The 26,433-nt window shown below is 42.6% G+C and overlaps 1 protein-coding gene across 3 annotated transcripts in view; it reads left to right on the top strand.

The window, feature by feature from the left end:
• DNMBP (dynamin binding protein) overlaps nucleotides 1-26,433 on the top strand; it is a 144,674-nt gene that overhangs the window by 69,888 nt on the left and 48,353 nt on the right. For all 3 annotated transcript variants that reach the window (XR_007145310.1, XM_047825116.1, XM_047825117.1), the window contains 5 exons: nucleotides 19,451-19,644; nucleotides 21,279-21,378; nucleotides 22,587-22,734; nucleotides 23,548-23,565; nucleotides 24,280-24,479. Coding sequence is in view for 2 of the 3 variants with exons in the window: in XM_047825116.1 (XP_047681072.1) it covers nucleotides 19,451-19,644; nucleotides 21,279-21,378; nucleotides 22,587-22,734; nucleotides 23,548-23,565; nucleotides 24,280-24,479 (660 nt within the window). In the remaining variant the exon portion in view is untranslated. The remainder of the gene's footprint in view (nucleotides 1-19,450; nucleotides 19,645-21,278; nucleotides 21,379-22,586; nucleotides 22,735-23,547; nucleotides 23,566-24,279; nucleotides 24,480-26,433) is intronic.

Raw genomic sequence — 26,433 nt, 5'->3', positions numbered from 1 at the left:
AATGCTAAAACATGAAAGAAGGTAATAGGGGTGGTTATCTAGGTACTAGGAACACCCATGTACTTAAGGAAACTGGCCCTCGAAATTCTTTTTTCAGTGTATCTTGAGTGAGAAAAACCTTAGAGATTTAATCCCTCTGGGAGGCACTTTTCAGAGCAAGAGCAGATACAGTACTATAAACACACACCATGGCCTCCAGAACGAGACCGTGTTCTCATGGGAAATATCTTTATCATTCTTGGTTTTGTCAGGGGTCTCTAATCCCAAATATCTTTCCAATCTTTCTTTAATATTTCTTTGTCTCAGGGGAATGGCAAGTTCATTACTGAGACACCAAGCGAAAATTTATTTTCCTGGCAGGATCTTTCTCTCCATCTCTACGCTTCTTTAGACGTTGGGGAAAAGAGGATTTAATTTGTTTTATAGAGTGTTTGTATCTTTACACTCAGGAATCTTAAGTGAATGATGAGCACTACAACTCTTCTGGAAATCAGAGGATTATTTATATTCTTCGCGATGCTTTGTACATTCAAATTTCTTCATCTCACTTCGCCTTAACTGTTTTTGTAACATGATACATTAAGAGTCTTTTATAATGTAGAGGTTGTTTCTTTCTTGCCAGTTTGTCTTCTGATGTTCTCTGAAATGAATTCTGTTCATTTTGTTTTGTTTTGTTGTGGTTGTTTTTATAATTACTGGATTCCCTGTTAAGTCTTTCTTTTTATTTACGCTATTCTCTCACGAAGCCAACTTTCTGGTGGAGGCCGATTTGAGGGTGGTGTAGGTTATGAGCAGAGGATAAGGGTTAGAGTCAGAAAATGTGAATGATCTAGAAACTCCATCTCACACCTTCCTCCTGAGCGGGAAGTCTCTCATCTAGATCTTCAGAACAGGCTCACTGTTGGTGGGGGCATGACAAGTCCCTGGTGTGATCCCAGAACTGCCAGTGGTTTATCCTGTGGTCTTCCGGCACAGGCTTAACCTAACCAGAATTTCCAGGGCATTGTTTTGGATAAATCAGGGTCTCCACCTGCATTTATAAAGATAAAAATGAAACTAAGCCCGGCTTTAATTGGAAGGCTGAGGTATTTAGCAGCTAGCCATTTTTTTCTAGGTGTGTTTTTGCTCTGAGATGATAGGGATTGAATGACTTCTAAATTCCTTCCAGTTCAAATCAACAACAATCAAAACACACACACACACACACACACACACACACACACACACACACACACACAATTACACAAGTGATTCTGTGATTCCTTATATTGGTTTTTGTGTTGCTCCTATTCCCTTCCCCCACATCTGTTCCGTACATGAACTTTGTTTCCTATCTTTAGTTCCTTATTGTATTAAGCCTCCTAAGTGTAATCTAAGTGTGTTTACTCTGTCTGACTTAACAAGAGTCAAGCCCTTCTCTCCCGAGTGGTGCAATTTGCCCTATGAACTCTCTTAAACCAGCTCAGTTCCCCCTTCTGTCACTTACATTTTTACAACTCTCTCTTTATATTCGAGGGCTTCAGTTTTGATGGTATTCCTATTTAGCTTAATTGACATCCCTATGCCAAGTGTCCTCCTTGGCCTATAACAGAATCTTAGTCTGCCCTGAAATCCTTTTGCTTTCTAACATTCTTTGCTGGCTGTCTCACAGCACAGGCACCAATGTCCTTGCTGAACGTTACAGTTACAACATGTAATTACAGAAACAAGTGTTAGAGTCTGTCTTCTGCTAGGAGTTCACGTCTCAGCCCCACCATTTACTAATAGCATAATTTGAGGTGAATTACCTAATCTCTCTGAGCTTCGGATTCCTTATTTATAAAATGAAGATAATGACACCTGTGTCAGTGAGAGAACATAAATAAAACCCTTAAAGACATGCCTGGAACATAGTGGGTGCTCATAAATTGTGATTTCTTGGTCTTTTGTCCACCTGCCTCCCTTCAGCCTTACAAGTTATTCCACCAGTCTATCACTACATGGTCCCCTCTCTCCTGAGATCCAGATTGACCCCCACTGAACATCTGCCCTCAGGCCCTGTGTCTGCAGGTGTGATTATCTACGTGGAATGTCCCATCCCTTCCTCCTCTCCCACCCTCCCCTGCCTCCCCCTACTCCATCTGAGAAACAAGGTGCTATCTAATGGCCACTCCCAGCCTGTCTCTCAAGCTAGAAGCCAAGTCCTTCTACCATAATGTGCCCTTCCCTCACCTGCCTTATCAGTTCATTCTCCTATGGAGGCCTCAGGCTTAGAGATTGTTAGGGCATGCCTGTTAGGGTTTTGCCCTTAGTCCTAGGGTGTGGGCCCCTCCTCCTGAGAGGTGGGTCTTACTTCTAGGGTGCAGCTTTTTTGATGTTTCAGTACAACATGAAGTGTTTATTGAATCTCTTAACTTAGAGGGACTCAAATTTCAAGCCGTGTCTTCTCAGCCCCAAGCAGTTGTGAATATCTGCCAGGCTTTTTGGCCTCTAGCCGTTACTGCTTTCTGCTGGCTTCCCGGAGTCTCATCACCTGCATGCATAGTTCAAGGATTTGAGGGGAATTTCTGCACAGATTTTGGGCTGCTCTCTCTGTGGCTTCCTCTTTTCCAGGATTTCACTCATAATACCTAGCCACTTCACAGCCCCAGAAATGAGCCTTTGACTCTTCAGCCCAATAAGATTGCCAGTTGTTGGCTTTCCATTTTTGCTTGATTTTCCTCACATTCTAGAAGACTAGGGATTGACTTCAGGGAGTAAAAATTGGATAAATATGGATCTTACCTAGTTTGCATCCCTTGTTTTGAGTCCTATCCCCTCTAGTTTTCCGCCTGCTTTTGGTTGCTTTCCAATACCTTCACACAGTTACTTTAAAAAAATGCCTTATCCAGGGTTGCTAATAGTTATCAATAGGGAGGTTGGTACAATGTAAGCTGCTCTCCCATTGCTAGACCAAAAGTCGGCACCAAGGGTTTACACTTGCTAGTAACATAAATGGTTGTGATGGGAAAGGGACGCGGTACCTCAAATTCCGTGTTAACTATGGGTTAAGTGATATTAGGATATGTAAATGAGGAACTGTTACAGAGAGGAATAGGATATGGAATTCAGGTGAGAGTCCAGGCTTGGAGGTTCAGGATCGGAGGGCTCAGTAGCATCCTCCTGTCTCACTACACATCAGCAAGCCCAGTGTTTTATAAATAATGGGTAACCACCCATGACTGGGTCTTAAAGTCTCTTCCGTGGGTTATAAGTAGCATTCTTGAAAAATAAAAGTGAGTAGAAAATTTCGTAGCACGTCTCGTGTAGGAAAAGTATGCATGTGATACTTTCATGTGTGTGTGTGAGCGTGTGTGTATCCACACGCACGTGTTACATGTCATGTATATACTGAATCACAGTGTAAAGTGTGGGCTACCGTTAAAAAAAAAAATGTTTGAAAAACACTTAAATCTGACCCACCGTTTTTATAACCAAAGAGATGGAGTGCAGAGAAATTGAAATATATGTCCCAAATCAGTCCCTAGGTCAGGAATAGAATCCAGGTCTCCCGATGCCCAGACCAGTGCTTTTACTGCGTCACCAGGGTTGAAGCCAGAAGCGCAGCTCTGCGTTCATGCCATATAAATGAACCTAGAAAAAGCAGAAAGTATTGTATTAGGGAAATCAGGGGAGAGACTTCAAGTGGAGGGGGGCGTAGCCGTGTAACATGCAGCAGAGATACGGGAGGCGTGTGGACCAAAGAAAGACCTTGCATTTGCCAGATGGGGTGAAGAAGAGGAGCAACCAAGGTGTAAAGCACATTACATGGGGTTTAGGAGGGAAGTGGTGATGAAGATATACTCTTGATTCCTTTAGAGTTTGGACAGTAATTGCCGTGGAACAACAGAATCCAGGGAAATCTGTTTTGTTCTCTCCCAAGATGATAAAAACCAGCACAGATTTGAAGGCACTTTTGCCAGTGTTCCACAGGTAGCGCAGTTTTTAGGACTCTGTGGGTCAAGGTTTCTTTTCACTGCAAGTATACAAACATGATGTCTTTGTAGCTGCAGACTGTATTCAAACTATTGGAATAAAATGTCTGCCAGTCAATCCAAGACATTAGCTCTTCATCCTGGCTAATTTCATATGCTGATTAGAAGCCACGAGCGCAATAGATGCCAAGAGGTCTCTGCCACTCTGGAGACAGGGGCCATACTCCTGGGAATTAACTGGGCAGTAACTAATGGCCAGCAAAACAGACTGTGGAATTTCACCGTGGGTAGGATGAGTCGTGCTGGTGGAACCACTGTCATTTACATACTGGACATTCTCAGAGCACCTTGTGCCGCTCTCTCTAATTTCATTCTCTTATAATAAATATTAGCCACTCATCTATTTTTATCTAACAGAACCGTACTGAGCACCAAACACTGTGTTACATTCTGGTTCCAGCTAGATTGCCTGAAGATCCTGAGGAGGGATGAGGCTACTGCTCCGGTACAAGTGGGCTGCAACCAGCTACCCTTGGGCCCAGCTCTTCACTTTCTGCGTCTCCTTCAGGGACCATCTTTCTCATGACGTTTGTACCCTTCTCTGAACTTCTGCATGGTCGCCTTTTATTGCAGACCAGCACTTCCCATTTACTCATAGTTTCTGCACCCTCTTCACTTTTCATTACATATAACCATACTCGTCCCAACACTGTCTTTGCGACATTATTGCAACTTCTGCTTCTATTTCTGTCTGACCCGGCTGATAGTTCATAATTCAGATTCCCAGGAGAGTGAGTGTAATTGACTCACCCTGTGTTTTTTTTTTAGTCCTCATCATATGAACTAACCATTCATTGATTAGGTACAAATCCCTGGTCCAAATGGTAGAGGTGAAGTCCAGGATTGGGAGGGGGGGTCACCTGGTTGAAATCACGGCTACATGGATGACTGATGGTGCCGATTTGGTATGCAGTGGGCTCGAGGGGGCAGGCGATCTGAGGCTTGGCTGGCCCAGACCAACCCCAGGATGTGGAACTGGGTGGAGGTATCTTTTGGCTGTTACAGTGGCAGGGTACAAGGACTACTTGGGCTTAGAAGGCAAAGGCCAGGGACTCTAAAATTCTTCAGTGTGTAGACCTGTCCTATGCAATGTAGAATTGTCCTGGCCAAAATGCCAGCTGTGTCCCTATTGAGACACTGGAGAAGATGGATAAGACTTGTGCCTGCATTCAGGAACTTGCGGTTTCAAACAGAAAACAGCATATAAGCAAATAATTAAAATACAATTTTATAAGTCCTATAAGGGGAACTATTAGATACCTTTTCCCCTACTTGGCCCTATTGCCTGTGTAAACTTGTGTGAATTATTTAATCCCTCTGTTGCAGTTTCTTCATCAGTAAAACCAGATGATGTAACTATGTGGCAGTATTATGAGGGTTAAGTGAGTTTATAGATACAGAAGTACCTAGAACCGCACCGTAGAACCCGGCGTGTAGTAATGCAAAATAAACATGAGCTGCCATCATCCTTTCACCAGTATACAGATCCCACGTCCCCTTTGAATGCAGTTCAACAGGGATTTGGTAACTAGAACTTGTACTCAGCACTGTGCCAAGTATTGGGGGTATCCGGAGAAGGATGCCTCCCCCACCCCCAACACACACACAGAAGTTTCCAGATCAATTGAAGAGGCAAATGTAAAAATATGAATAATGTAATAAAGTACACGAGTATTTGGTTTAGATGGTGAATGCTGTGGACAGTCAGAAGAGGGAAAGCTCAGTCTTGAGTTATGCGAAAAGACTTAAGGAAGATGTTTGAACTTGAGCTAAAGCTGAAGAGAGTGAGTAATGGAGGTTGACGTAGGCAGAGAGAAGCAGGGAGAACATTCCTGGTTGGGGAAACTTTATAAGCAAAGATACATGGTTGTGGTGACAAGGAGGAACCACAGTGTGTGGAGCACTGGAGTATTAAAATCTTAGAAACCAGATGCTAGTTTGGAGCAGAGCCTGAGGAATAAGGCAAGCTGGGTCTGCCTGTGGGGAATCATCTCCTCGCTTGTAATCACTGAAACTGTGAGTGGATACGTTCTCTGAGGAAAGGAGCAACTAGGGAGAAGATCAGGTGTCTGAGAACTGAGCCACAGTTTGGGGGAAGGGGGAGGGGGAGGAGGAGGGAGGCCAGCAAGAGGCATAGGGCAAGATCATATGAAGAGGTCAGGAGAAAACCAGAGAATTTAAAATAAGAGAGAATGGCCAGTGCTTTGAAGTGGCCCAAGGAAATCAAGGATAATGCCATTGGATTTGTCGAAGAGGCTGTTGGTTGACTGAAAAGACAATATTGTTGCAACCGTGATGATTCAGAATTACTTGCAAAGGACTTATATGGGTGATGCAGTCATAGAAGGAGGGCATGAAGACTACTCTTTCAAGACCTCTCACAAAAAGAACCAAAGACCTGTGACTGTAGCTGAAGGGGCACAGAGTTGGACACGGCTTTCATGTGTTTACTTTTTAAAATCAAGGTGTTGCTTGTTGGAGGATAGATGGGTAGGTAGGAGGTAAAGGAGAGGAAAGGGTAAATATGTGGAGGCAAAAGGCAATATATGTAGGGCCATATATCCCCAAGAGCTGGGAGACAATTGAAGTCTGGGAAAGAAAATAAGATGATCCTGTGGTTGGAATGATCCAGTCTGGCAGACTCCCACCCAACCCAAAGACCTTGCCTCTGCCATCAGGAGCTGTATTCTCAAGGAAGGTTGTATGTTTTTTCCACAAGCCATTACCTAAATTGTTTGCATATAATGTTTCATCAAAAACATAGGAATATTGGCCTGGGAAGATTCCAGGTCTCTGTAAAAGCAAAAGATATGAAGGAAAGGCAAGACGTCGAGTGTGGATAGGAAGAGGTGCCCTTGTGGGGCATCTCCTTTCACATGGACCTGGGGATATTAGAGGGTGCAGTGGGAGGAGGGGTGAATCAAAGCTGCTAACTTGCAAAACCATGGCAGGCCTAGCCTTAAATGGAATGTCAAAGTGGGAGCTCAGAAACTTGACATACCCAGCCTGATCCCCCAGAGCTTTCCAATTTGATTATTTCCTGAGAAACCAGGAAGTGCCCATGCTGGGCATGACCATCAGGCTGTAAAGCCATAGTGCCCACGCACAGTGATTTCTGGTGGGAAGGGACATGTCTGTATACGTGGTTCCACAGCGGACCTCATTCCACCATATCAAGAAACCCCTTTTTTCTTTTTCTTTTTTTTGAGAAACCCATTTTTTTTCTTATCATAAACCAAGAGGAGACCAATAGAATATATTGCATTTCATTGAATCTAAAACACCATCTGTTATAAGACACTGAATGATTGTATGTACCAATAGAAAGAAAACTTCTGATTAAACATTAACATTCTATTACTTGGAAAACATATCTTGCTTTCAGAAATGCTAAAATGTGCAAAACTGTGCGTCTTAGCATCTACTGAAATGTGGAGATGCTTCTACTTAGTGCTGACCTTACGGCAATACTTAGACAAAAAATATTAGAGAATTCTTCTAGCTCTTTCATCAGTGATTTGGAGATAGGGAATTCAGTTTTCTTGCTCTCCAGCCCCTGCCCTGCATAAAAGAAGATTTAAACCTCATTTACCCCAGTGCCATAGGGGTAACTATGTACAAAATTGTAACTAAAATTTTCATAAAACTTAGGACAGTTCATGACGTTTCAAAAATCTTTGGGTAGGGGCGCCTGGGTGGCTCAGTCGGTTAAGCATCCGACTCTTTTTTTTTTTTTTAATTAATTATTTATTTTGAGAGAGAGTGAGCAGGGGAGGGGCAGAGAGAGAGGAAGAGGGAGAATCCCAAGCAGGATCTGTGCTGTGAGTGTGGAGTCTGACCCAGGACTCAATCCTACAAACCATAAGAGCATTACCTGAGCTACAAATCAAGAGTTGGATGCTCAACCGACTAAGCCACCCAGGCACCACAAGCATCTGACTCTTGATTTTTATAGCTCAGGTCATGATCAAAGGGTTGTGAGATTGAGCCTGGTGGCAAACTCCACGCTGGGCATGGAGCCTGCTTAAGATTCTCTCTCTCCTCTCCTCCCTAAAAAAAAAAAAAAAAAAAAAAAAAAAAAAAAATCTTTGGGTAATGTCTTCTAGCCCAGCTATAGCAGAGTAGTGCTCAGGGCACTCTAAATTATAATAATTGTTGCCATTTATTAAGTACCAGTTGCTGTGCTAAGAACTACGGATTAGGTATGCACAAAAGTCCAGTGGAGTCTAAGCTTTGTGATGGTGGTAAAGGTAGTGTTTCTAGAACCCAGCAATACTTGGCATATCGTAGGGGCTCAGTGAATGTGTGTTGTCAAATTCTATTTTGGGGCACAGAATATGTACATCAAAAAGTAAACACCCTAGGGTTTTAATACAGTGTTCTGTTCCAAATTGAGATAGTTCCGCTCCATTCCTAGTTTTCTGGTACTTATTACTGTATATGGATGTCAGATTTTTACAGATGTATTTTTTTCTCTATCAATTGACTTGGTCATATGATTTGATTTTCAAAAGTTGAATTGGCATCACACACCTAGAATAAATGTGACTTGGCAGTGTTTTTTTAAAAAAAGATAAAATAGTACCTATTATTTTGTATTGCTGCTTAAGGAGGGAAGTTGAGAGAAAAGTCTAATCCAGGGACTAGAGAGGCCTTTGTATGGCTGGGCTTAAAGGACAGTAGGTGGGCAGAAAAGGAGGGACACCAGCTGAGCTTGTCATGTTCAAGGATTAAGAAGGAAACAAATACTGGAAGTACACTGTTCTAGGTTCCATAATAATCGCAGCATATGCCTAGTCCTCAGGGCTCACTAAAGGAAGTGGCCAACTGTCTACATGTGTCCAAAGACACATACAAGTGGCACTTCTTGTGGGACTAGTTAGAAGTTGATGTGGTTGGGGTGCCTGGGTGGCTCAGTCGTCTAAGCGTCCGACTTCAGCTCAGGTCACGATCTCGCAGTTCGTGGGTTCCAGCCCTGCGTCGGGCTCTGAGCTGACAGCTCAGAGGCTGGAGACTGTTTTAGATTCTGTATCTCCCTCTCTCTCTGACCCTCCCCCTTTCATGCTCTATCTCTCTCTGTCTCAAAAATAAATAAACGTTAAAAAAAAAAAAAAAAGAAGTTGATGTGGTTACTCCAAACTGAGAGGAGTAAGTTAAGTAACAGAGTAGGAAGTCATGTAAGATTTTAGATCTTGGAAGTGACCAACAAGGCCCCTTTGTTACATATACATGGAAACAATGGCCCAGAGAGGTCATGTAACATGTCTAAGATCACACAGGTAGGAGGGGAGGCAGGGCTCGATACCAGGGCGTTTGTAGTTTGAGGGCTATATTCACTACACCTGCTGCCCTCTCAAGATCTAGAAGTAGCATCACTGACAGGCCCAAAATGGAAGCCAGGGGAGATCTAGGAGATGCCCAGAGCTTGTTTAAACCAACATGGCACTTATGATTGGGGTCCTAGGGAAAACATGATTTATATTTTCCTTGTATTGAGGTTTTATATTTTTCCATGTGTCAACTAGAAAATAAGATACTAGTATATAATGACAGATATCCAAAGTTTAATGAGATTTTACCATCAAAATATTGGATCATACTTGGAAATAATCTTTATTTTGAGAGATTGGGTTCATTGAAATAAATATAACCAAAACCCTTAATGCTTAAGTTGATTCAATTTTTTTACTATTCTTTTGTTTCATGAACTTATGTTTTGCCTGTTCAACTAGATTAAGTCAAATGGAAATAACTTTAAAGACATCTAGTTTAGCCCTATACTGTTTGCTGTTCTTGAACATGGGACAGATGAAATGACTTTCCTGAGGAGACTAAAGAAAGCTTTTGAGGGCATTTCAGCTTTCTCTACGTTTGCCCCATCGCCTAGCACTCTGGTAGCTCTCTATTAAATATTCATAGATGGGCCCCTGGGTGGCTCAGTCAGTTAAGCGCAGACTCTTGGTTTTGGCTCAGGTCATGATCTCATGGTTCATAAGTCCGAGCCTCACATCGGGTTCTGTGCTGACAGCATGGAGCCTGCTTGGGTTTCTGTCTCTCTCTCTCTCTGTCCCTCCCCACTTGTGTGCACTCTGTCTCTCTCAAAATAAATAAATAAACTTAAATATTCATAAATTTTATAGTTATAACTTGAACAAGATTATAATTCAGGTGAATTGATGTGGGGGAATTACACAGTTATAAAAGATACATAAAATACTGTGAGGGCAAACAGAAGGACTAAAAGTAAACCATCTCACAGAAGTTGAAGAAAGTCTAGTTTTATAGAGTATGTTAGAAAAATAGCCAGAGGGGCACAGACATGAGCAAATTTTGAAACATCACTGTAGTGTCATTATTAAAATTGGAAATATAATGCCAGAAATGGCCCTGTGCATACAGAGAAGACATAATCCAGAACAGGCCTTGACCCTTCACGGAAAGCACTGGTCTGGGATGCTGGTTTTGAATATGTAGCTTTATCAGCCCTGTGATCACAGACAAGCTATTTCATTGGTTTGTGCCCCTGTTTCCTCATTTGTAAAATGTGAGCAATAATAACTTCCTTCAAGAGACTTGGTAAATACAATATCAGATGTGTGTGTGCTTAGAAAATAAAGCTTTGTGTATAGAGTTTTGTTGGTTGACTATAATCAAAGCTTGCTTATTAAATAGTGATAAATTATTTTTAGTGAATTATTTTATGAAAACTATCTTTGCCCTCTTGATAATTTCATTTCTGCTGCCTAAGGATTAAATAATAATAATAATAATGTCACACCAACAGCACACCCCTCTAGGATTTATGTGTATTTGGTAAGTGTCCAAAAATGGTGTTTGAGCTGGTCCTAGAATTAAACTTCCTATCCTGGCAGTGTAAGAAATTGCAGATTCCTGTACTTTGACTCCTTTGCCCTCCTGAAGGCCACAAGGCCTGGAAAAGGAAAGGAGAAATGAGAAATTTGGAGCTGAACTTCCCCTGAGGTGGAAACTTTCCCAGCAGGGATTGTGCTGGAAGCTGCTTGCCAAAGTAGGCGGGTGGTTAATGAGTACAAGCCACAGGGAACATTTTTTTTCAGTTGCTGCTGAGATTTAGGACCTAAATGTGATGATTCCTCTCTGAAGTTGGGCGGCTGTGAGCCCTGAGGAAAAGCCAGTGACCACAGCCCCTGACGTTTTACTTTGAGCAAACCTTCTCCCAGTAGAGTTTTGTAGGTGCTGGAGGTGAAGACTTGGTGGGGGGCTGGGTGGCCTGGCCTGAGTCGTGTGGAGATCAGGAAAACCAGGATTTCTGATTCCTCCGGTTGGGCCTGGGGGGAAGAAGAGCAAATTTACAAAAGGTAGTGTGGTTTTGCTTTTCTTAGGAGACTGGCAAATTGTTGCTTCAGCAGCGTCTCCTTGCCCACGTTCTTCAGGTCAGGAAAGAAACCTCAGGTTATTAAAAAGCGAGGAAAGAATTTGAAATGGATTAACAGAGTAATTGAGAGCTGCTGGTATTAGAATATTCTCATCTTCTAGCAGATGTTCCCTCCCCCCACTTTATTATTCTTTGTTATATCAACATTACATGTTCACTGTAGAAATACTAGGAAATACAGTCAAAGAAAGGGAGAGATACCTGAATTTCCATCACTATCAAGACTTCCGCATTTTCAAATATACACACTGAAGGTATTTTCCCTTTTTAACAGAATTACAGTTCTTTCAATAACTATTTTGTAACATGCTTTTTCATAGACAATATTCCATGTTAATAAATATAAATGTGTACTCAGGGGTACCTTAGTGGCTCAGTCGGTCAAGCGCCCAATTCTTGGTTGCGGCTCAGCTCATGATCTCATAATCTCACAGTTCGTGACTTCAAGCCCCACATCTGGCCCTGCACTGACAGCATGGAGCTACTTGGGATTCTCTCTCTCTCTCTCTCTCTCTCTCTCTTTCTCTGTCCCTCCCCCACTCATACTCACGCTCTCTCTCAAAATAAATAAAAAAGAACTTAAAAAAAATAAATGTGTACTGAATGTCTACAATAGTAGTCTGTCATACAGATATATGACATACTTTATTTAACCAGGCCGCTTTTTGGAGAAAGTTTGGCAGTTTCTGGTTAGACTGTTTGTAAATTTTTTTTACACATTGAAGAACTTCCCTATATGTACATCTTGTGCATTTGTCCAATGATTTACATGTAATAAATTCCTAAAAGTAGACTCCTGGGTTAAAAGGTTTGACTTTTTTTTTTAAGAAGAAGAGAAAGCATTAAAAGTTTCTACCTGCTGCCCTATCCCTTTGGGTACCGTGTCTTTCAGGGTTAACAAGAAAGAGCTGAGGTTTTGTGAAGGGGGCTCTCCCCTTCCCTGAGAAAGATGGTTGATATGTAAGTCAGAAAGCTGTCAAAAGACAGGATAAGATAAGTCTTTTCCTTTGTTTCACATGTGTTCAGCCATAAACTATCCAGAATACCATGGAATATTTACTGTGTATTACAGTACTAGATTTGGTTCTGTCTGAAGGATTATTTACATGATACTAAATGGGGTTTTATAGATATAATCACAGGAACATATGCAGATATGCTTCAATACGTAATTGTTCACTTAATGGTGGGTGAACTGTGGCTCTACAGGGGTTAAGTTGTGCTTTGGAGCCACTCTGTTTTCTTAGTAGCTACTGGGTGGCCCCCAGAACCCACAGGTAGAATTTAGGTCACAACTCCCATGATTGGCCTGGAGGCAGAGTAGCTATTGGTCAGGGGCCCAGACAGGAGCCAGTCTTGAGCTTACTGGGCCAGTTACTGAGTTTGTCTTCATTCCTGCTCAGTATAATGGGCACAGTGTGGTTGTGGTGTTATGAGGATTAAATAAGCCAGTATTTATAAAGTGCTTAGATCAGCACTTTACACACACAGAAAGTGCCATAGAAGTATTTGTTAGAACATAAAGCTGAAAGGAGCTGCGCTAGATGGTGGAGGGAAGCCACAATGTGGGCTCCCAACCAGATGGGCCTCACAAGTGAACGGTGAGATTTTAGACACGGTGGGAAGGGCTCTTTATCAAAGCTGTCATCTCGGAGATTGCTCAAAATTTCACCAATACAGACGTTTCTTAGTATGACAGTTTATTTTAAATTACTGGCAATACATTAATAGATTCTTGTGAGATTAAAAAGTGCTGATTCAGGGGCACTTGGGTGGCTTAGTCGGTTGAGTATCCGACTTCAGCTCAGGTCATGACCTCAGGGCTTGTGAGTTGAAGCACCGAGTTCGAGCCCCATGTCCCCATGTCCTGGAGCTCTGTGCTGACAGCTCAGAGCCTGGAGCCTGCTTTGGAGTCTCTGTCTTTCTCTTTCTCTCTGCCTCTCCCTGTTCATGATCTGTCTCTCTCTCAAAAGTAAGTAAATGTTAAAAAAAAAAATTTTTTTTATTTGCAACTACATGGATGGAACTGGAGGGTATTATGCTAAGTGAAATTAGTCAGAGAAAGACAAATATCATATGCCTTCACTCATATGAGGACTTTAAGGGATAAAACAGAAGAACATAAGGGAAGGGAAACAAAATTAATATAAAAACAGGGAGGGGGACAAAACAGAAGAGACTCTTAAATGCGGAGAACAAACAGAGGGTTACCGGAGGGGTTGTGGGAGGGGGAATGGGCTAAATGGGTAAGGGGCATTAAGGAATCTACTCCTGAAATCATTGTTGCACTATATGCTAACTAATTCGGGTGTAAATTTTAAAAAATAAAAAATTAAAAAAATAATAAATTAAAAAAAATTTTTTTAAGTGCTGATTCAGCTGAGGCCCCCATTGAGCCTCCTACCCTCAATCCAATTCCCTCCTTGAGGTGTGAGGGCGGTGTGTCCCCCTTCAATCCCTTTTCCTTTGGACTTCTGTATTATGTCCATTTATGGAAATGTGTAGTGATTTTTTGCAGGATTTCTTTTTTCTCTCTTTTCCCTTTTCTCTATTTTGTCTTGCAAAAAATAACCTTTTGTTCTGCAACTTTCTTTTCTTCCCAGTTACTTTCCAAGTGTCAGTGTTTGTGAGCTGTGAGCAGGGCTCCGGGTCCCTGTGAACTACTCTGTGCCGTTCTTGCTGTGCTGGGAGCAGCCCAGCTGAGATCTGCATTCTGTTAGCAGTAGGGTAAGGTCCCCAAAGAAGGAGGGCCAGGTCCCTGGGCAAAGCCCCAGCCTGGTGGGCTGGCCTGGGGGGCAGGGGGATGCTGCAGTAAGCCAGGTCCTAGGGCAGACAAAATTGACAAAGTTCACCCACTTCACAGCGTGGCCTCTTAAGGGAGAGGTGGATGGGCCTTCAGAATTCTTCCCTAAAAAGAGCATCCCCCAAACAAAGCTTAGTAGGGGCAGGCAAAGTGAGAGGTAATATTCTTGGGTTAAAAACCCCTGAAGTGAAATTGAGATGGTGTCAGGAGCAGGAAAGGAATGCGAGAGAGGAAGGGGTCTGAGCAAAGCTGGGCCGCTTTCTGCAGCTCGGTCCCTCTGGAGGATTCCAGCTCCATCCTTTAGAACCTCCCGGCGCGATAGCCTAGGGGGCTCGGGCGATTCATATGTAAATGTGGGAAAGCCTGGGGGAAATGCCTACCCTATTCAAAGGATTTGGGGGTTGCGGAGCATTCCAGAGCCCTGGGAAGACCATACTCGGCCAGTTACCCTGGGACACACACGTCCTCACCGCAGCCTTTTGGGGCCGCAGGTGCCTCCTGGGATGCCGGGCCCGGGGCAACAGGTGGGGCAGCCGGGGCAGCCTGGGACCTTGGGGCAGTTCTGAGATTTTCGCCACCAAACCTGGAACCAGCTTTCAGAGGAAGGAAGAAGTGAGTGGCTTTTCTCTGCTACTCTGCTTTGGTTTGTGGAGTTGCGGGTTCACTGGGTCCCTTCCTCACAACACCGTGGAAGGAGCCTGATGACGCGCACTAACCTGAGGGCTGGGGAGATCTTGAGAGGAGGTGGGATCAAGGTTTTGTGGGGCGGGGGGTGGGGGGGCGGCGGGGGGACTGGGTAGGGGAACAAAAGGAAAATACAACCCAGTACAAATTGTTTTATCCCAGAAAGTAAATCTGTGCAGTCAGCCTAGGCTCCAGCTCCTAAACACCTCCAGGGCCATCCTGGGGGGGGGGGGGGGGGGGAGGGGGATCTGGTCCGCACCCTGCAGTGTAGGCTACTACTGGGCTCAGCTTTTATTGTTCTTATGGAAAAGCAAAATGTTGTAGTATCTGGACAGAGCATTTCTACGTGGTGCATTTTACCTTAATCTGGTGCGGACAGCATTTTCTGACCCAAGTTGGGAAAAAAACTAACTTGTGTCAAGTTATTACCTTGTTTGTTCCCTCAGCAGCTTGGCAAAGTGAACATTATTACCTTCATTTTACGGATGAGGACATTGAGGCCCAGAGGCAAGAGTGGACTTGCCGGGGTCACCCAGCTAGAGTAGGGAAGTGCAGGGTTCACAGCCCATCTCCGCTGCAGCTCGGCGAGCGGCGAGGCCACCTTCTCTCACTTGGTTGTCCCAGATACTAAAATTTTAGATCAGACTTTTTCCTTAGGACATATTTGGAATAATAAAAGAGTTTTACATTTGGAGTCCTTTCAAGTCAGATATTTCTAGTTTGACTTAATCTTGAGAAGTCATACGTGTGTAGAGTTTGAGGGGTCATGAAGGGTCATCTACATCTTCAGAAGCATGTAGAATAATTTTGTCAGAATTGCAGATACATCCCACAGGGGTTTTAAATCATGCTAAAGTGTTGCTGTTTTATTATTATTATTATTATTATTATTATTATTATTATTTAAAGGTGGGCCAAGAGTTTATAAATGCACCTGCAAAAAAAAAAAAAAAGCATGCTGGTAGGTTAAAAGAATTGTTACCATTTCTTTTTTTCTCTTTTTATAAAAATCTGAGTTTCTTAGTGTAGGTTGCTGGCGTTTGATGAGTACTTGGTGGTATTCTAAGCTTTCAACTATAATAATGAAGAGAACTTTGATTCCCGAGATAGAATCGTTTCCAGAGAATTTTCAAGATTTGAAGCAAATAAACAAACCCCTGACCTTTTCTAGTTGAGATTCCAGGCTAGGGAGGCAAAATGGTACAGGATTAAGTGCATAGGATTTGGATTGAGATGTATTTAGATTCAAATTCCACAGCTGCCATTTACTCTCTACATAACCTGGGACAAGTGGGGCAACTTCTCAAAACCCAGATTTTCTATTAAATCCAGTAATCGTACAACTTCAGAGTTTTGGCATGAATATTAAATGAGTTCAGGGACATAAATATGTAAAGCTCATTGCATGCGATAGGGATTCAATAAATGTTCTTCCTTTCAGAACTTTTTAGCCCTACATTAAAAATGAGTTTCTTCTAAAAATAACATATCATTATGTTGTATGCCTGAAACTAGTATAAATGTTGTATGTCAATAATACTAAAATAAGAAAGATAATAAATTATTTTGTTTTTAAAATTTATTTATTTATTTTGAGGGAGAGAGAGAAAGCTAGTGGGGTAGGAGCAGAGAGAGAGAGAGAGAGAGAGAGAGAGAGAGAGAGAATCCCAAGAGATTCTGCACTGCCAACACAGAGCCTGATGAGGGGCTCAAACCCACGAACTGCGAGATAACGACCTGAGCTGAATTGGATGCTTAAACGACTGAGCCAGCCAGGTGCCCCAAAGATAACAAATTTCAAAAACGAGTTTCTCTTCTCAACTTGCCACTTATGACTCTTTATTTTTTTTTATCGTTTATTTATTTTTGAGATAGAGACAGAGCATGAACAGGAGAGGGGTTAGAGAGAGAGGGAGACACAGAATTGGAAGCAGGCTCCAAGCCATCACCCCAGAGCCCGATGCGGGGCTCGAACTCACAGACCACGAGATCGTGACCTGAGCTGAAGTCGGACGTTTAACCGACTGAGCCACCCAGGCGCCCCTATTTATTTTTTTTGAAAGAGACAGAGCATGAGGAGGGGAGGGGCAAAGAGAGAGGGAAACACGGAATTCAAAACAGGCTCCAGGCTCTGAGCTGTCAGCACAGAACCCAACGCAGGGCTCAAACTCATGAGCCACAAAATCATGACCTGAGCCCAATTGCAAGATCATGACTAGAGCCGAAGTTGGATGCTTAACCAACTCAGCCATCCAGGCGCCCCTCCTCAGTTATCTTTGATTGAGAACTGTCTCTCAGGCTTCCTTTTTCTTTCTTTTTCTTTTCTTTTCTTTTTTTTGGGGGGGGGGGTAAACTGTACCCCCAATGTGGGGCTCGAACTCATGACCTCAAGATCAAGAGTTGCATGCTCCACCAACTGAGCCAGCCAGGTGTCCCTCTTTGTCTTTCAAACATGACATTTTGAAAAATGCAAATCCTCGGTTTGGGTTTGTCTGATCTTTCCTCAAGATTTGTTTCAGATTTTTTAAATGTTTTTTATTTATTTTGAGAGAGAGCAGCACACAGGGAGGAGCAGAAAGAGGAGAGAATCCCAGGCAGGCTCCCCACTGTCTGCACAGAGCCCATCGCAGGGCTTGATCTCAGGGACTGTGAGATTATGACCTGAGCCAAAATCAAGACTCTGGACACTTAACCTACTGAGCCGCCCAGACACCCCTCAGATTATGCATTTTTGACTGGGATACCACGTAAGAGATACTGTGTTGTTTCTAGATATGACAAATGAAGAAACCTGATGTCTCTTTGTCCCTTATTGGTGATGTGAATTTTGATTACTCAGCTATTCTACTCTCCCTTTCTCCACCATATAGAGTCACTATTTTTCATTTTTGTAATTAATAAGTGATTTGTCATAACTAACTAAAAACTTTGCAAATATGCTGATCATCATCAGACTCACCACCAACACCAGAAGTCTCCGTTGATGATTTGTGCCTGGACCAAATTTTATTCTGATATTGCAAAATAATGATTTTCTAGTTCCCATCATTTTTTCTGTATTTATTAGTTGGCATTATACCATAAGAAAAAACATGGTCTTCTGCCCCATTTATTTATGTACTTATATGTTATCAATATGAACTCTTGGATGCTTATTTTAGTATTAATGGACAGTCCATTGCTGTGCTTATTTGATACTCAGATTGTACCAGATTTGGCCAATAGGAGCCACTTCAAGCTGGCTCCTTGCCTTTTTGAAGTGCCTCCATCATTTTATTGAGCACTTTCTTACTTTCTGCCATTAGATGTTTCAGGTTCATCTGTACTTCCTTTGCCTCAGTCTTGCAATTATCCATTTCTCCAAAGAATTCTGTTTTTTTGGGAGGGGGGTTGTTGTTTTTTTTTAGTGGAGAATTGTTTTTGGAAACAGAGTACAATTAGAAACTGGGTGCATTCTTTTTTAAACATTGGAATTCCTAAATTCTTAGAGAAGGGGCAGTGGGGAAGATTTTTGGAGATTAAAATCTGGTGTGAAAGCCTAGTTTTCCGTAAGTAGTATAAGCACTAAGGTGTTTTGCGTCTCAGATCTGGTAAATATATTCTTGTGATCACACTCAGACTAGTATATTTACTTACCAAATTTGTAGGTTTTTTAAAGTGGATCTTAAGAAATTTGAAATAAACTGAGCAGAGGTTGCTTCGTTGGTGGAATTGTTTTCAGTTGTTTATTTTCGTATTTAATGTTTATTTTCAATGAACAAATGCCATCCCATCTTTATAAATAACTCTCATCATCTGTATCTAATGAATAGGTTATTGTAAAAGCCAATGACAGGGTACATAGTTGTTTTAATTTTTAGATCATGAAGTATGGTTCTATACGGGTTCTTTTGGTTCATGATACCATTAAAAAGAACTTCATCTTTCTAGTACCTTTGTATTTTCTAGGGCATTTGATGTAACAGGGTACTCCAGTCTTCATTAATGTGTTGATATGGAGAATCTAAATAATTTTTGTGTATTTCATTGTATATGTTAATCCTCTATCACAGTGACTGGAGCATGGTAGGCCCTACAGTCTCTCGGTAATTCCTATCTAACTCTTGTCTTCTCCTTAGTTGGCATTGTTATGTTCCCCATAATATTCTCTTTAATTTGCTGTATCAATGTTTTTAACTTCCAGATTGGTATTTCTGCTGCTGACCTCATGCATTGGGTTTTATACCTAATTAAGTGAAAGCAATTCTTTATGAGAACTGCACCTCTCTCAACCTCTTTCCCAAGAGGTTTAGGTTGGCCCTAAAATGGGACAGCTACTCCTTTCTAGGACAAATTCTAGAAATGTTATCACCCAGATGAGAGAAGTTCTCAGCCCTTCATCTGTTCATGATTAGAACGGACGTGTGACCGGAACTCCTGATGGTTGACAGGTGTGAGACTTTGGTTCTCAAGGAATGTTTTCTGTTCAGCCTAAACTGTTGAAGAGTCTTGCTTTCAACACCCAGAGCTGCTGACCGGTTCTGTCTTTCGTTCTAGAAATGACGCTCCTCTCCTCCCAGTCCTCATCACCGGTGGCCCCTCCTGGGTCTGTGTACACCGAAAACCCAGAGCAGAGGATGCTGGAGAAGAGAGCCAAGGTGATAGAAGAACTTCTGCAGACGGAAAGAGACTACATTCGGGATCTGGAAATGTGCATTGAGCACATCATGGTGCCTCTGCAGCAGGCACAGGTGGGAACTGTGGGAGCAAGTTTGCTTTACCTTGAATGTGATTCTCCAAGCCTAGAGCATTAGGATATGGGTGCTTTCCCCACAAGAGTTACTGGGTTTCTTTTTTTTTTTTTTTTGTCTTTTATTTATTTTTATTTTTTTTTTATGAAATTTATTGACAAATTGGTTTCCATACAACACCCAGTGCTCATCCCAAAAGGTGCCCTCCTCAATACCCATCACCCACCCTCTCCTCCCTCCCACCCCCCATCAACCCTCAGTTTGTTCTCAGTTTTTAACAGTCTCTTATGCTTTGGCTCTCTCCCACTCTAACCTCTTTTTTTTTTTTCCTTCCCCTCCCCCATGGGTTCCTGTTAAGTTTCTCAGGATCCACATAAGAGTGAAACCATATGGTATCTGTCTTTCTCTGTATGGCTTATTTCACTTAGCATCACACTCTCCAGTTCCATCCACGTTGCTACAAAAGGCCATATTTCATTTTTTCTCATTGCCACGTAATATTCCATTGTGTATATAAACCACAATTTCTTTATCCATTCATCAGTTGATGGACATTTAGGCTCTTTCCATAATTTGGCTATTGTTGAGAGTGCTGCTATGAACATTGGGGTACAAGTGGCCCTATGCATCAGTACTCCTGTATCCCTTGGATAAATTCCTAGCAGTGCTATTGCTGGGTCATAGGGTAGGTCTATTTTTAATTTTCTGAGGAACCTCCACACTGCTTTCCAGAGCAGCTGCACCAATTTGCATTCCCACCAACAGTGCAAGAGGGTTCCCGTTTCTCCACATCCTCTCCAGCATCTATAGTCTCCTGATTTGTTCATTTTGGCCACTCTGACTGGCGTGAGGTGATACCTGAGTGTGGTTTTGATTTTACTGGGTTTCAAATAAAGTCTGTGGCTGCTGCTGCCGCCCTTACTTCAAGGGTCCCAACATACCTGTGTTGTCGACCTACCCTTTCAGCACCTGTCCCTTTTCAAGTCCACCGTTAACTTACCAGACTTAACTGCAGTAGCTCCCAGGACGTTTCCTGCTGAAAACATTTCCAGGAAGTCTGGGTTGTCACTTTATTGGGAAGGTTGTATAATAATATAATACAGTCTGGGGATGAGGGGTTACGGCCTCCAGCACCTGACTGTACAGGGTGTGTTCAGGAAACCCTGACTATGGTGTATGTGCCAGATACTTGTCTAGATGCTGGAGATAGGAAAAACCAGTTAACAGCACCCTGGGGATTTACTGTCCTTACTGTTACTTACTTGGCCATCAGGGCTTTGCTTGAGTTTGTACTTCTGGAGCATTCACTCCTAAGAACTAGTATAGGAAGTGGGCACTGCCATCAGATTTTGGGTACTGGATGGAAATTTGTATCCCAACGTAATTATGGACCAAACTAGTAGTAGTCATTTTACTAAGGTAGTGGAGGAGGGGAGTAAAGCAGAGAGTAATTGGCTTAAGGACAAGTGACACTAAAGAAAATGTTGGCGCATTCCTATTCTGGGAACTTTGTGACATTGAGTGAAGATGACCTTGAACAATTTTGTGCCATCCTTGAAGAGATGTTCCTAATATGAATGATATGTCATTAATTTCATTTCCATGCGTTTTTACGTTTTGTTTCCCTTTCTCAGATACCAAACATTGATTTTGAAGGACTTTTTGGAAATATGCAGATGGTGATTAAGGTCTCAAAGCAGTTATTGGCTGACCTGGAAATCAGCGATGCTGTAGGTATGAGCTCCTGCCATTGCTTCAGAAGCAGCTTTCCCCCCCCCCCCCGCTTTTTTTTTTTAAAAAAAGACTTCATGGATAGAAAGTAGGGGGTGAAGTAGTTTCGCTGGTACTAAATGGGAAAATGAAGCTTTGCTAGGAAAATGAAGTTTCAGTTACTTAGTTCAGAGGTTATTTGGCCCCCTACTTTGATGTGACACAGGATGTTAGCAATAGAAGATATTTTAGATGTCACATGGTCTGATGTTTTCTAGACTGATGGTTGTAGACCATTAGTAGGTCATGAGATCAATACAGTAAGTTGCACCCAGCGTACTTTTTTCTTTTAAAAAAAAAAAAATTTTTTTTTTTTCAACGTTTATTTATTTTTGGGACAGAGAGAGACAGAGCATGAACGGGGGAGGGGCAGAGAGAGAGGGAGACACAGAATCAGAAACAGGCTCCAGGCTCCGAGCCATCAGCCCAGAGCCTGACGCGGGGCTCGAACTCACGGACCGCGAGATCGTGACCTGGCTGAAGTCGGACGCTTAACCGGCTGCGCCACCCAGGCGCCCCCAGCGTACTTTTTTCAATAAAATAAAATAGAAAATACCAGAGTGTACTATAAATAATAAGCATAGCTACAGGTTTTTGAAACTTACTTCTTATTTCAATTCTACATATAAGTACATGAGTCATGATTTAAAATGTTTTTATTCATGTGGGTCATTGTCAAAAAAATGTTTGAAAAACAGCGATCTACTTTTAATAAACGAGGGAACTGTATTATCTATTGCTGTGTGACAAATTATACCAAAACTTAGCAGCCTTAAATAAGAAACGTGTATTATCTCACAGAGCCTGTGGCTGAGGAAATCCCAGAGTGGCTTAGCAGGGTGGTTCTGGCTCAGGGTCTCATGAGGTTGGAGTCAAGGTTGGACTCCAACTGCAAGGTTGGAACCCTTGCAGACACCTTACTGTGTCTGACTGAAAGGGGATTGGAGGCAGTTTCCGGGACCAGTTCTGTGTGTGTGTGTTCTGAAAAATAAATACGTGATGACATGGTCCTCTTAAATTTTGCTTTAAGTAAATATAATTTTGAGCGGTTTCATGGAAATTTCTTATAAATTGGATGGATAGTCTCATTATTATTTATTGTGATAAAACTACATTGAGGATACTGAGAAGAAAGTTACTAAACACTCTGTATGTTTATGCATATTCCAAAGGGCCTGTGTTTCTTGATCACCGGGATGAGCTTGAGGGAACGTACAAGGTCTACTGCCAGAATCATGATGAGGCCATTTCACTGCTGGAAATCTATGAGAAGGATGAGAAGATCCAGAAGCATCTTCAGGACTCCTTGGCCGATCTCAAGTAGGAGTTTTGTCTGCTTCACTTCTATCATAAGTCTTTAGTTCTGCCTTGTAGAAGTCATTGCATGCATACATCTAGACTTCTTGTGACACGTATCTTATTTATTTATTTATTTATTTATTTATTTATTTATTTAATGTTTATTTATTTTTGAGAGAGAGACACACACAGAGTGTGAGCATGGGAGGGGCAGAGAGAGGGAGACACAGAACCCAAAGTAGTCTCCAGGCTCTGAGCTGTCAGCACATCACCTGATGCGGGTGCTCGAACCCACGAGCTGTGAGATCATGACCTGAGCCGAAGTCGGACGCTTAACCGGCACCCCAACATCTATCTTATTTTAAAACTAAAGTCCTGTTCTGTCACTTGCTCTTCTTATTCCCTTTTTCCTTGAAAATCTGAAGTGGCTTCCTGCTTTGTGTCTACAGATACAAAAGTGTTAAATTAGCATGTTCAGGTAAGAAGCAGCCAGAAAGATAGTTTGGTCCAAATTAACAAGAGTGTAGGTAAGAAGACCAAATTCACTTATTCTTGACCTTCAGGTGAGATCCTCCTGGAGTTAGAGAGGTAGGTTATAAGGATATAATGTATGTCTAAGTAGATCAAAGTGAAGTTAGGGGCTTATTAACTTTTTAGTGGACTAGATATGCCTCCACAGATATTCATAATTTTCCTTTTATGCCATGTGATTTTTTTTGTCTGCCCAGCTGATAAGGCATTAGTTGAACTAATATATTCTGAGAAATTGAAAATTGGCATTAGTATCACCTCTAAGCAGCTGTCTGTTTTCTTTTCATGCCCGCCGCCCTGTAGGAGCCTATACACAGAATGGTAAGTCCCTTGCCCTTGATGCACAAGCTCATTTCTTTATTTTCTTCCTTTATAGACAGAAACCTAGGAATAGGTCTGCTGTGCTGTATTTTTCTCCATAGTTCTTCCCACCAAATGACACTTCATGTAATGTTTGCTTGTTGCCTGTCTCCTTCCACCAGGACAGGTCACTGCTAAATCCTCAGTACCTAGAACAGTACCTGGTATTTATTAGGTGCCCAGAAAACATTCGTTGAAAACATGAAATTGGAAAGGAGGGTGAGAGAACACAACTATCTTTATTTAAGAATCACAGACACCACCAATAGGCCCTGTATTATTATTTTTTTTCATATGAAATTTATTGTCAAATTGGTTTCCATTACAACACCCAGTGCTCATCCCAACAGGTGCCCTCCTCAATGCCCATCACCCACTTTCCCCTCCCTCCCACCCCCCATCAACCCTCAAGTTTATTCTCAGTTTTTAAGAGTTTCTTATGGTTTGACTCCCTCCCTCTCTAGCTTTTTTTTTTTTTTTTTACTCTCCCTCCCCCATGGTCTTCTGTTAAGTTTCTCAGGATGCACGTAAGAGTGAAAACATATGGTATCTGTCCTTCTCTGTATGACTTACTTCACTTAGCATAACACTCTCCAGTTGCATCCACGTTGCTACAAAATAGACCCTGTATTATTGACGGTTGATTAAAAGTCTCTGTTTTACCCTCTCTTACAGGGGATGCACAAATTACATTAACCTGGGCTCCTTCCTCATCAAGCCAGTCCAGAGAGTAATGCGCTACCCACTGCTGCTGATGGAGTTGCTGAATTCCACCCCAGAATCTCACCCCGATAAAGTGCCCTTAACCAATGCAGTCCTGGCAGTCAAGGAGATCAACGTTAACATTAATGAATATAAACGTCGAAAGGACCTGGGTAAGAAAAGCATACTTGGCGAAAAGGAGGAATGCCCTTGAGAACGCTCTCCTAATCAGAAGAATTGTTACTTCACCAGAGATGGGCAAGGCAGAGGGTGGGTAACAGGGCTGTGCTTGAAGAAATGGTGGCAGAATTTGGGGGAAATGGGATATGAAAAAGAAAGCAATAACATAAGGAGAGTACAGCCGTGGAGCAGCAGAAGTAAGGCATCTGTGATCAAGCGTAGAGCAGTAAGTCTTCCCCAAGGATGTGAAGACTGATTGGAGAGTGGCTTATGCAGGCACCGGTGATTCCCTTCGCAGCTCATTGAAGGCGATCCTTTTCCACCCGTGCCTAGATTTGTCCTCCTGCATATGCCGGGTCGGATGTTTTACTACCTCCACTTCAGTTAGGAATTTTCACCTTCTTCCAGAAAACCCCAGTTTGCCCCGTCTCTGGGTCACGTGACTCCTCTCTGGTCTGAGCCCCGCCCCCAGCACTGTGCAGCCAGTTGCCAAACCACCCAGCGCATTCTTTATTATGTGGAATGAAGCAAACCGTTTCTTTTCTCTTTTCATCAAACCTCTTATGAGGCTCTAATTTGAATGCTCGATGAGTATGCATGGTGACCAGGCTAACCTGGTTTGCGGAGGTTATACTCTCCGCAAAGAATGGAGAGTATAACCTCTTTCTCTGCCTTCTGCTTCCACCTCGTCACCCACACTGGTATGTAATGTTGACTGTGCTGTTCAAGCCCTTGGGCTATCTAGCCCTTTGTCTTGGTTCATATCTCCTAATGTAATGTCGTCTTCATCTCCTGCAACCATAAAGTGTGCCTTCGTGGTGCCTCCCAGTTCTCTTGCAACCCTCCTGGCATTTCCAGGCTTTTCTTGATATTGTACCTAAGGTATGACACAGTAGTTAATCACATGACTCCTGCATAGCTTTTTACTGTGTGAGACAATTGGATATAAATATCTCATTTGTGGGGCACCTGGCTGGCTCAGTCAGTTAAGCATCTGACTCTTGATTTCAGCTCAGGTCATGATCTCATGAACTGTGAGATCGAGCCCTGTTTCTGGTTCCGTGCTGACAGCGCAGAGCCAGCTTAGGATTCTCTCTCGCTCTCTCTGCCCCTCCCCAACTTGCTCTCTTTTTTTCTCTCTCTCTCAAAATAAATGAAACCTTTAAAAAGTACATTTCAGGGGGCACCTGGGTGGCTCAGTCGGTTAAGCATCAGACTTCGGCTCAGATCATGATCTTGAGGTTTGTGGGTTTGAGCCCTGCGTCGGGGCTCTGTGCTGGCAGCTCGGAGCCTGGACCTGCTTCAGATTCTGTGTCTCCTTCTTTCTCTCTGCCCCTCCCCCACTCATTCTCTCTCTCTCTCTCTCTCTCTCTCTCTCAAAAATGAATAAACATTCAAATGAAAAATACATCTTGGGGCGCTTGGGTAACTTCATCTGTTAAGCGTCCGACTTCAGCTGAGGTCATGATCTCACAGTTTGTGAGTTTGAGCATTGGGCTCTGTGCTGACAGTGCAGACCCTGCTTGGGATTCTCTCTCTCCCTCTCTCTCTGCCCTTACCCTGCTTGCTCTGTCTCAAAATAAATAAATAAACTTAAATAAATAATACATCTCATTTGTACAGGAGACCATTTAAGATGGTCTTATAAAGCAAGTAGCGTTCCTTTCTACATTTTATTGGAGAAGGAAGTGAGGCTTAGAGAAGTCAACTGATTTATGGAAGGCCACACCTTGATGAAATGATGGACTCAGGCATTGAGCTCACAAGCTTCCTTGACTCCAAATCTTAGACTCTTCTCCTGACCCTTCTGCTCCCTTTGCTCCTCACCACCCCTAGTCTGCACAGTCTCTCTCTGTGCTTTGTCAAGTATGCCGTCTGTCCATAATGGTGATCTTTATTCATGTTTTGTCTGTAGTCAGTTATGAGCTCACTGAATACAAGCACTAG

The sequence above is a fragment of the Prionailurus viverrinus genome, chromosome D2, assembly GCF_022837055.1.
Source record: "Prionailurus viverrinus isolate Anna chromosome D2, UM_Priviv_1.0, whole genome shotgun sequence".
Lineage (NCBI taxonomy): Eukaryota > Metazoa > Chordata > Mammalia > Carnivora > Felidae > Prionailurus > Prionailurus viverrinus.
The sequence above is the reverse complement of the archived record's forward strand: the minus strand, read 5'-3'. Positions and strand labels throughout refer to the sequence as shown.